This window comes from Cariama cristata, unplaced genomic scaffold (genome assembly GCF_000690535.1).
Source record: "Cariama cristata isolate BGI_N322 unplaced genomic scaffold, ASM69053v1 scaffold21603, whole genome shotgun sequence".
In the NCBI taxonomy this organism is placed as follows: Eukaryota; Metazoa; Chordata; class Aves; order Cariamiformes; family Cariamidae; genus Cariama; species Cariama cristata.
In genome coordinates this window covers 1,206-12,576 of record NW_009609217.1, presented here as the reverse complement: position 1 = coordinate 12,576, position 11,371 = coordinate 1,206, and the positions used below count along the sequence as shown (strand labels likewise).

Genomic DNA, 11,371 nt, shown 5'->3' with positions numbered 1-11,371 from the left:
TGCGAGCGGGAGCCGGCCCGGAGTGGTTTTAGTGCTGCTTTCAGCCCAGCCCAGACCGCGTACGGCTCTGCGTGTGCCTTGGTCGGCACTGAGGGTGGTCTCCTCAGATCGGCAGAAAGCACGAGATGATTTCTTTGGTTGGAGCTGCTTCTGGCACCAGCTGAGTTTTCGTATTTTGCTTCGAGTTTATCAATACTGCTGCTCTGCTGCAGAATCATTTTTTTGTGCCTTTCTGCATCAGTTCTTATGCCTGTGGATGCTGTAGAGCTGGAGAAGGTGCCTCTGAAATGCCAGCTCCCAGCAGGGAGTTCTGCCGCTGTGGAAAAGTTTGTCTTGTTTTGGGTCATTGAGATTACACTAGCAATCTTTCTTTTCTTTTCTGTAGCTTTTTGTGCCGTGCTGGCCCTCCTGGCAGGGGTTTTGGTGGGTCTGCGCTGGGGTTGAAGCCGGCTCACTGCACGCCTGCCTGTGCCGTGCTGGGGTGGTTTTGGTTACAGCTCAGACAGCGAGGACTTCCTACTTGTTCTTTAATCCGTGTGGCAGCAAAGCATCTTAACTTCTGTAATATCAATTGTCCTGTGGTGGTTTTCATGTAGTAAGAGTAATTCGCTGGCAATGGTTAGTTTGGTGCTACGTGCCATGGGAGGGGTCCCTCTGTGACTCCTCGGGAGGTGTCCCTGTGACCCGCAGCCCTCCTGTGCCAGGGCATATCTCTGCAGGTCACGGTGCTTGCGTGCAGGGGTACCCGAGCAGCTTCAGACAGTGAGCACGCTGCGCTGCTGACCGCCTGTGCTGACCAGGCTGTGCCGTGCCGTGCAACTGCATCCATGCTCTGCCGGGAGACGGGAATGAGTGCGGTGGGGACACAGGATTATGAAACTCCTCGCAGAGGATAAAGCCATAATTATCTAACTTTATGTCCTTTATCAGGAACTCCAGCCCTCTTTTACATCCCAGCAATAGACGTGCTTCGGTTTTGGACTGCAGCCCTTCGGTTTCCCTGCACTGTCCTTACAGCCCCACGAGCAGGGCTCAGCCTGACGCCCTGCACTCCTCCTGCATCCAGCATCCTCTCTGTCTCGCCTTTGCCCGCAGAACAACATCTGTTGCCCTCCACGTTTTGGGTGCTGCTTCGGTGGCCGTCCTTGCCGCCGACTCGCCGGGCCACCTGCTCGCAGCAGAGCCGGCCGGTCGGAGCGGGCCTGCGGAGGCTTGCGCTGTGTCAGGGCTCCCGTCGGGGACTGGGAGCAGGGTTGCTAAGAGTTGCTTTTTTGCTCAGCCGTGATTAAGCATTCATAGCAGCAAATCCCTATGCTGTTGCTATACTTAACATGCCAAACTCAATTATATTGAGAAGAGAGTTTAAAAACAGGCTTTTGTCTAATGTACAGTATTTTGGCAGCAATTAGCTCCAAGTTTTATCATTTTCCCCAAGGTGAACATGAGAATGATCAGTTATGCGTGAGAAGCTGCTCCATCGTGAGAGAGGAAGGCAGCTTCCTAGCAAGGATAAAAGGGTTTGCGCATACTGCCGGGCAAGTTTCTCAGTGCCACCTTGCTTGAACGTCCATCTGTATTTGATAACTTTGGGAAATGGTTTCTTTGTGTAAAAAGCACTTGTAGGGTGGTTCACAAGGCGAGGAGGAAAGCACTGAGGACAAGCAGTGGCACAGGACCTCTGACCACTTCTTTCCTGGGGGCCACCGCAGCGCCCAGGTTTTGCCATCGGTGGGGCCCCTGTGGTCATGCTGGCCCTGGGGCTGAGCGGGTGACCAGGAGGATGTGTGCTTTTGGGTGATTTTTTTTTTTCCTCTGTCCTGTCTGAGAAGATCCTGTGCCCTTCCCAGTGAAATGAAGGGTATTAAACCCTGGTGACGTGGTGAGGGTCCGGCACAGGGTCACTGTCCTGTCTGGCTAGTTGTTCCCTGGTACCTCTTCTCCTTCAGTCCTCTTTCCTTCTTGCCTGCTCATGTGGTATTGCAGTACGCTGTTAAATGTACCCTGATACGACAGGGCTGGTGTTTCTCTGGGACATACAGTGCTTTTTTTGGCGTTTAATGTACACATGACCCTCCAGAACAAGGATGGGAGTGTTTGAGTGATCAGATCCTTTCTCGGTGTTTCGCAGTGCTGTGATCTGGGATTCCACGCCAGCCTCGCTCGGACCTTCAGGACATACCTGTCTGCCGAGTACAACCTGGAAACTTCCCGCCATGAGGGCCTGGACATCATCGAGAATGCCGTGGACAACCTGGATGCGCGGAGTGACAAACACACCATCATGGACATGTGCAACCAGGTCTTCTGCCCTCCACTGAAGTTCGAGTTCCAGCCTCACATGGGCGATGAGGTAGCGTACTCGCCCGCGGGGCTGCAGAGGTGCCTCGCAGCCTGGCCTGGCTTTCTCTTCTTCACCGTCACTCTTAGATTACTTCTGGCTCCTTATCTCTCTGTGCTGTCTTCACACACTGCTACTCGTGTTTCCTTTCTTAATGAGACTCTTGGCTCGTTAGGGCCCCTCCTTTCAGTCTGCCTCTCGCTTCGTATCTCTCCCAATTAGGAAGCCTGTGGTTTGATTCTCAGCTGAACTGCCCGACAGATTTGTGAAGTGCAGCTTTGATTTACCAGCTGTAATTCGAAGACTTCAGATTGCAGCTTTCAGATGCTGGGTGGAAAATGCTTTGTGCTGGCCTGGGCCCAGGGCACTGCTGATTAGAAACTGGGCGATGCAGCCTCCCTGGAGGCTGGCAGGAGCTTGTGGGTGCTGGGGAGAATCATTTAGGTATTGAAATGTGTACATCTGGTCAATGCACAGCCCACTGAATGCTCTCCTGTCTCTCTCTGGCACCGCTCCTGTCTCAGGTGTGTCAGGTCAGCGCCCAGCAGCCTGTGCAGACAGAGTTGTTGATGCGGTACCACCAGCTGCAGTCGCGACTAGCCACCCTCAAGATAGAGAACGAAGAGGTAAGAAGTCGCTCTGGGTCTCGTGTTTGGCCTCGTAGGCAGCATTGCTGAGCCTTTTGCCTGTTACATGGGGGTTTCCTGGTGTGCTCAGGTGTGGCGTCCTGCCAGCGGCAGTGCTGAGGGTGACCGCAGGTAGCACAAGCGCAAACCCTGTGCTTGGGAGCTGCTTTTTGGCCAGTTGTTTTGGCTCAAGATGCGTCACTCCCAGTCTGCTTCAAAACCATGCTATCTTATGTTTCTGCTAGGTACGAAAAACTCTGGATGCCACAATGCAGACTTTGCAAGACATGCTGACAGTGGAAGATTTTGATGTTTCAGACGCCTTCCAGCATAGTCGCTCCACTGAGTCGGTCAAATCAGCTGCATCAGAGACCTACATGAGTAAAATAAACATCGCCAAGAGGAGAGCCAACCAGCAGGAAACTGAAATGTTCTATTTTACAGTGAGTCTCATCTCCTGTGATACAGGATACAAAGCATTAATTGCTAGGACTGAGTCCCATTTTAAGTGCTCGTTAGTGAAGAGCAAGAACCAATTCAGTCTCTTTAAGTATTTGTCTGCTGTCAGATTTGGGTTTGGAATGCGTTTTTCAGTGGCAGGGCAGTGCGTAGGGAGTGACAATCCAGTCTCTGCCTTGTTCGTTTTGAAGGAACAACTGGAGCAACCGGCTGTGACCAAGAACTTTCAGAACTCGGTAGGAGTGGCTCAGAGCAGGGCAGCAGAGCCCAGCCAGCCTCGCCGTGTGTTACCATTCACTGGCCCTTCCTGGAGGCCTTTACAATTTTGAGCCATCAGCCAAGCCTTCCTTTTCTGACTTACACAGCTAAAATTTGCCCTTGGCCCACGGGATGAACTAAAGTCATTTGCAACTCATGCAGGGCGTTGGAGAAAGCTGCGACAGCCTGGCTTTGCGACGCCGCGCTGTTGTGTGCGTGCTGGGTAGGGGCAGCTGTGCTGTGTCTCCCTGCAGCCTTGCTCCTGTACTTCACTCCCAGGCAGATCTAAGGTTCTCTGTTCTAGCGCTAAAATATCAGTAATAAGCCATCAGTTCAGCAGAAGTAGCCCTCATTTAAGCATTGATAGTAGGCTAAAGTTAATAGCATCTTGTGATATATTACAAAAGTTCTACTTTCTCTTAACAGTATTATTATTCCAATTCGGGGGGGGGGGGGGGAATATTGCAATTTTCATTTAGCGTTGTGCTTGGGATTTTTTTAAATGCTTTTTGCAAGAATGTGATCTTTCCCATTCTGTGTTTCATTTTCCATCTCTGTCTCCCTCGCTCCTCTTAGCTGTAAAATTACTTGCTCTGCAGTGTTACCGGGTGTCAAACAGTCTGACAATGAAATGGGAAGTTGTGCTGCACAGTTAGTGTCTCCCAGTGCATAAAGCATCTGATGGTCCCTGACCTGGGAAGGTCTTGTGCGCTGGGAATTCTCGCTCTGTGTCATTTGTTTGCACAAAGGCAAAGCCTCTTTGATTTTCCAGGCCATTCCCAGAAGCTTGACAAAAGAAAGCTTGCTTTGAACTCTTTTCTTTGGACCTCCTTGCGTTCCCAGGCAGGAGGTGCAGCACCGAGGAGACCGGGCTAATAAGATCATCAGGACTATGGCTGGAGCAGTGAGAAGAGATTAAAGCGTGCTCAGCCCTGCGGCGCATCTGACGTCTGGTTTGTTAGAGCCTGCCAGCCTCGCCGAGCCCGCCTCCAGCAGCCCCCCAGGCAAAAGTGTACATCAGTTACGGACTGTTTTTGCCAAGTGTCTTAACCCACCTTTGTTTTATTTTTAATTTCAGAAATTTAAAGAGTATTTGAATGGCAGTAACCTTATCACCAAGCTCCAGGCTAAACACGACTTGCTGAAGCAGACTCTTGGAGAAGGTGAGTCACAGGGTTAGGTCCAGGGAGGAACCCCTGTCACATAAGACTATTTTAAACCAGATGTCATCTTTCAGTCTTACCTGCTGTCTGTGTTTTCCCGAGTGACTGATGGCTTCTGTGGTTGGCTGCTACTACTGAGTTTAACCAGTGACATGCAAAATCATTATTTGCTTGGACTACCTTTTCCCACCTTTCTTTGGAAGTGCACATAGAGAACTTTGTTGGAATCTTACACTGTGTGCCAAAGTGCTGTGTTACTCCTCCAGCAGCAAAGAGATTCCTGCCCACTCCAACCCTCTGCCTTTTTGCTTTCTCTCCCCCTGCTTCCCCTCGTAGCGCAGCCCTGAACACATGTACTTTCTCGTCCTTGATGCTGTGCTTCTGTGTCACAGACTTGCCAGAAGCCTTGCTGATTTAATAGGCCTCTTGCCCCGCTGGCCATAGGTTTTTGTCTTGCTCTAAAGGAGAACTGCAAAGTCATCCTTGTTTTTAAAGTAACTTTTCCATTGCAGGCTTTTATTACCCCAGGTAATTTCACAAGTTTAGTTTAGAGCACATCCACACAAACAGGCTTCATACAACAGAGAGGGAGTAACTTCTGAGGGAGGCAGGAGCAAGTGGCTCCAGGTGGCATCTGCCGCTGCTGGGGTAGTGATGTGCAACCATGTCCCTGGGAGAAGATTTTTAGCTCTTTTAAAAAGTTTTTAAAAAATTGCATTATTTCCAGCGTAAAGAGGATGGAGATGAGTTAGTGCCCTGGTTGTCCAACAGGAGAGAATATGTTTAAATTAAAATACACAAATGTCCATGGTCTTGTTTGAACAATACAAAAATTGGACTCCTCATCTTAGAGTTAAAAAAAAAAAATAAAGCTTTTTGTTGGCTATTTTGCCAAACATGTTTTCTCTGCCAAATTTATTTAGCCTTAAAATCCACCTTCTAGTTAGATCTTGTGGTGTGTTCCGCTCAGTGAACACTGGGCCAAGTCAAGGCACAAACGCAAGGAAAGCTGCAAGGGTAGGTAGGTAGGGCTCCATTAACCCAGGAGTGTCAGTGCTCCCTGTAGCGCCTTAACCCCTTATCACCCTGCAGCGGCGGGTCAGTGACAGCCCGGCTGCATCCTCGCCGAGGCAGTCAGTCCTGTGTGCCGCACCGGCGTGGCGGGGGTCGTGGGGGGCTGCGTGGGTCCCTGCGTGCTGCCCGGCAGGGCTCCCCTGCGGGGGCTGCGGTCGGGCTCCGGAGCATGTGCTTCGCAGAAACTGGACCCATCTCAGCTCTTCCCAGAGATCGCAGATCCTAGTGCAAATCTTAGAGCTATGTTTATTGGGTGCACTGCTAAGGCTCCTGTGGATTGGTACAAGAAGTGATGAATCTTGAGGATTAATTTCATCGCTGTCCTGCTCTCTCACACAAGAACCATATTAATGCCATACCTAGGAGGAAGAGTGCAAGGACAGGCATTTTAATTCTCTAGAGCTGTGCGAAAGCAGCCGTGGAAGATTTTCACGTGAAAACTTTCTGAAATTCTCCCAGGCCGTGGGATCATCCTGCTATGTAGGCGTTCGGCAAATATTTAGCCCAGAAATGCCAAATGCTGCATTTCAGCATGAGCTGATTCTCATTAGGAAGAAGTCTGGATTTGCAAAACGCTCGTGTGGAATTCTTGGCTTTTTCAGTGAGGAATTGGCTGCAAGCGTCCTTTCCGCAGGTGCCAAGGGAGAGCAGGAAGGAGGCATGTGCAGCCAAATGCTTCCTTTTATGTTGTCAGAAAAAGGAAGAATAAATCAGCTTTCCTGGCCTTGGGAGAAAGGCACAAACAGCATATGAAATTAGTTTAGTTTTTTTCAGTGGACTGACAAATACTTTAAAAAATGAACAGATCTTATCAGTGGTGATAGGCTGCCATTTATATGAAATCCAAGCGCTAAGAATACACAAAGGGAATGAGAATATTGACAGCCAGAATAGAGTCTGCCTGATGGTGATTAGATGGGCTGTTATCTCGCGGGAAAAGCCGGGGAACTGAATACTCCGCTGCATTCAGGTGCTATTAGAGGTCCTCCATGAGGCGGTCGGGTAATCTCTGCAGCCTCCTGGGGGCCGCGGCCCCTATCAGACGGCCCCTCTCCTGCTTGGCTTTAGCCAGTCCCAGCTGATGTAGCTGGCCATTTGGTGCAGAGGACCTGCCCTGCATCTGGTTCTTTACAAGATGGGCTTCGTATTGCAAGTAAACCTTTAATATCAGTGGGAATTGAAGACGTTTTCCCTTTCTTGTGGTTGAGTCTTGGATTTCTAATATGTCTTTTAGTGGTGGGGGCTTGTATAGCAACCATCTCAGCATCTCCCCCACCTGCAGGGCCCTCAGGCACATTCAGCTTCTTTTTGCCAGAAGCCATTAACTGGGGGCTTACATGACCAGAGGTGAGTGTGCGAGTGCCGGTGCGAATGTGTGTTAACGGTCATTTGGTGGTGACTAATGTGGAGAGATGACGGAAACTTGTGTTTCTTACAGGTGAAAGAGCTGAATGCGGAACAACCAGGTGAGCAGTTTCTTCCACTTCATCTGCTTCTGGGCAGGGCTGGCTCTGGCAGGAGGAGGGTGGCCGTGGGAAGGGGGCTTTGCTTTGCGACTGATACAGCTTGGTGGGGTCCAGATTTAGCCATCTTCCAGCCGCCCCGTGCTGGCAGGTGGGAGGGCAGGCAGTCCTGGGCTCCCCACATCACTGCCCTGCTTCTCAACTGCATTGCCTGAAGTGGATTAATTAGGGCGATGACAAACAGGCCCTTGTTTTTGCTGCAGTGGAATTTCTAACTGGCTGGCTCTGGAGGGCCTGGAAGTGCTGTCTCTGCAAGGCGGTGCGGTGCCTTGTTACATAGCTGCGATGGGGTTGTGTTCAGACAGTGCGACACAAGGGTGTCCACCCGCTCCCTACCATCCCTCTTCATTTGAGGACTTTGATATGTCCCGAAAACCTCTGCCAGCTCTGGCTTCTTTTCCTAGGAGTGCAGAGCATGCCTGTATTTGAAGACTTTCATGCCTCTACAGCAGGGGATAGTGCCAGGGGTGAATGTAAGAGGGAGGCAGCTTTGATCTGTGTCCAGTCCATAAACCATCTCCGTAGAGCTCTGGTGGCTTTCTGACAGTGAGACATGGGCCAGCAAAGCCTCCAAACATCTCTCCAGAACACGTACAACCTCTCTCTGTGTTATCTTTTTACAACCCTGTTTCAGCATTCAAAAAAATTTGCAGTACCAGCAAAAAAACCCCATTCTGTGTTAGAAATGCTGAAGCAGATGGTGAACCCTGGGATGCCCGTGGAGGCAGGAAGGAGGCTGCCTTAGCAGAGGGCAGCAGGGCGGCAGGGTGCCTTGCTGTCTCGCCTTCGGGCTGGAGGGGGACTGTGCTGCGGGCGCCGGGCTGAGAGCGGTGTCAGGGCCGGGCACCCGTGGGGGCTGCAGCGCAGGGCAGAACGAAGAGGGGCCTTTTCTGCCTTGCATAGGCCAGAGTGGGGGCTGCACGCTGTGTCGCTGCGCTGAGGGGCTCCAAGGAGCCGCTCTTGACTGTGCTCCCAGGTCCCCTTCGGATCACGGCAGCCGCTCGCCCGCTGCGGTCGGTGCCTCTCCCCGTGGGTCCCAGGAGAGCTGCTCTACAGCACCCTGCCGCCCTGCGTGCCCCGGCCGTGCTGGTGGGGGTACAGACACAGCGTGGGAGGTGAGCTCTGGTCCTTTGGGTGTGCCAGGCAGGGCTGTCTGCTGAGCTGGCGGAGGAAAGCACACCCAAACGGCTGGGTAAAACCGTAGGGAGAATTTGCTCTTGAATGCTTTGTTTAGCAGGAGTGGGTGCCCGTGGGGTGCTGGTGTCGCAGGCCAAAACAATCAAAGGAATGAATAACAGCCTCCTACGTGAGGGATGATGGCACAGCTCCCTGCTGCTTCTGTTTGCTTTTGTTTCAGCAGTCGCTTTTACTTCACAAAGGAAAACAAACAAGAGACAATCTCCTTCTTGTGGGGGGCAGTGCCGTAAGCGCAGGCAGAGCATCCTTCCCACCAGATACAGCCGCAGGCCAGGCTGCCCCGGCCACCTCGCGCTAGGGCATCATCGCCCGGGGAGGGGAGATTGCACAGCAGCAAACAGCACTGGGCCTCTGGTCCACAGCACGGGGCTGCTCGGCTGAGAGTCAGCCGGGCACTCGAATGGTCAGCACTCGCTTCTGCTCCTCTGCCACCACTTGAAGGAGTGGTTAGAAGCTGTAGGAGTGTGAAGTCAAATTGTTTTAATTAAAGGCATCTGATCAGGGAACGAGCAGATCACAACTGTCACCTTTGCATCGTAGCTCTGTGTAAATTGTACGTGTCCATTCGACTCTGCTCTGTGAGAACTTCTGCATGAAGGCTCCTAGCACTCATTTTTGTTTGCATTTGCAGTCACGATCTCTCCTCTACAGACATCAATATAGCCTGAGGGTAGAGGACAGATCGGAAATCGGTTAGAGATTTTATGCTATTTTGCTCCCGTTTTCTAGATCTAGACACTTTGGACTTAATGTCCTTCAAGGAGAAATCACAATGTGAATAGCAGCCCTCCAAAGTCCTGATCACTGCACTAAAATAAGTCACGTGTTTCCGTGGCCTCATTTCCAGAAGCAATACCTGTTACCCTTGCTGAAGTCAACAGGGTCTTCAAGGTCTGTTCCCCGTGACTGATGAGGACCCCCAGTCACTAGCTAGTTAGGGGTGGGGTCACGCCACTTCCTAATGCCCATGCCTACCTTTTCTGTTCTTACAGAGATGCTGGTGGGTTTGCTCCTCTGTGTTGACTGGGCTCACCTTTTTGTTCAGCGGTTTCAATCTTGGGAATGCCTCCCAGACAGATGAAAGATCATTCACATCCCTGTGAACATCTCCCAAACAGAGGGTAGCTACAGGGAGGTGGAGGTGTTCCCACTTCTCCTCTTTCTGGCCATCTATGAGCAGAATGAGATCCGTTTAGGAAGACGCAGGAATATCCCAGTGTTTTCCAGGGGTAGCTGTAGTTTATTTTGGATACATCAAGGTATCAGCGGAACTCTTCAGCTGCTTTTGGCACTTTTTCAGGCCAATGGAGTGCTGAAGTGGTGGAGGTAGGAGGCAGGTGTTAAAAATCCTGCTGAGCACTAATGCCTTCGTCTTACTTCTAAAATGTCATCCCTGGTACTAGCACAAACACCGAGCAGGAGCAGCTTTGGTATTTGGCATCTCAGAGAGGGAGAATTGTGTCTGCAGAGCGTGGGTACCCGTGACAGTTGTGACCAGCTGTGTTTAGCAGCTTTGTTACTCTCTGGCTTGAATGAAGCAAGCTCTGCATGAAGAGCGTTCCTGATCATCCAAGCTGTAGTTGTTGGTATAGTTAGTGCTCTGTCACTGGCCGAGTTCTGGAGACGACTGTTCTTTACAGTAGGAGCTAGGACTCTTCAGGAAGGCCCGTAGCAACACCTATAGTTCGGTCACTGTATGTGGCTGCAGTTAAGGTTAGAGTCTTTCTGATGGGGAGATACTGGAAGATTATGGGGATGGAAAGTAATGGGTAGGTTGGCTTATTGCTGTTAAATGTTTCTATTATCAAGATTAATTTGAATTTATTACTTAAATAAAGACTGCAGTCTTGACGTTGACTCGAAATGATGTATGCAGCACATAGTGAACAGCTCTGATCTTGCTCCGGGCTGCCTACAGGTTAGCTCTGCTGCCCGTTCAGACGCCTGCCAGCTGCACCCGGGCTCAGCCTGGCCTTTGGGACTTGCAGGAGCGAGGCCGTGGGGGCACTGGCTCCAAAATGAGTTAGCCAAGTTAGTGCTAGGGTAGCTCGCCCCAGGCTGCTGGCAGGAGCTGCGGAGTAAGCAGAGGGCATGTCCCCAGGGTCCCCGGGTGCTACGCACAATGCGGAGGTGCAGAGCCGAGCTCTTTGCCGGTCCCCCAGCTCCCGGTGGAGCGGTGTCCGCGGCGGGGATGTGGGGTGGGAGGGGACACTGAAGTGTGAGCGGCTGCAGAGTGCGTGGAGCCACATGTCGAGTCCTCACAGAGGGATTTTTCTCTTTGATTTATTTCTTGTTCTTGGTCATAACCTTTGAGATCTCACCCTGTCATTGCATTTATGTTGGTGTTTTGTTGATTTATTTTGTTCCATTTTCTCCCAGGCCCCCATGTCTTCCCCCTAAGCCACAGAAAATGAGGAGACCTAGGCCTCTCTCAGTCTATAATCATAAACTCTTTAACGGCAATATGGAAACATTCATTAAGGTACTTGCTGGCTGACAGTAAGAGTTTATGAACGCTGTGAATGTAATGGTGGCTTTCCTGTCCTAACTGCTGGCTGCTTTCCTCCCTTGGCGAGGTCTCTCCGGTCCGCCCTGCACCCAGTTGACGTGGCCAGCACACGCTTTGCCTCGGTGACGATTTCTCTCCATGGCCGCCCTCGCCCCTCACGCGTTCCTGGCGTCACCCGCCCCATTGCCGCCTGCGTGCCCGGGAGCGAGGGTGGCAGTGAGGAC

At 51.4% G+C, this 11,371-nt stretch overlaps 1 protein-coding gene across 1 annotated transcript in view; it reads left to right on the top strand.

Annotated features, from left to right (window-relative positions):
• LOC104159539 (SLIT-ROBO Rho GTPase-activating protein 3-like) overlaps window positions 1-11,120 on the top strand; it is a gene marked incomplete at both ends in the record, with an annotated part of 13,248 nt that extends 2,128 nt beyond the window's left edge. The window contains 6 exons of the mRNA XM_009697475.1: window positions 2,129-2,350; window positions 2,863-2,964; window positions 3,210-3,407; window positions 4,760-4,844; window positions 7,357-7,384; window positions 11,018-11,120. Of these exons, the coding sequence (XP_009695777.1) occupies window positions 2,129-2,350; window positions 2,863-2,964; window positions 3,210-3,407; window positions 4,760-4,844; window positions 7,357-7,384; window positions 11,018-11,120 (738 nt within the window). The remainder of the gene's footprint in view (window positions 1-2,128; window positions 2,351-2,862; window positions 2,965-3,209; window positions 3,408-4,759; window positions 4,845-7,356; window positions 7,385-11,017) is intronic.
• Between the last annotated feature and the right edge of the window lie 251 nt (window positions 11,121-11,371).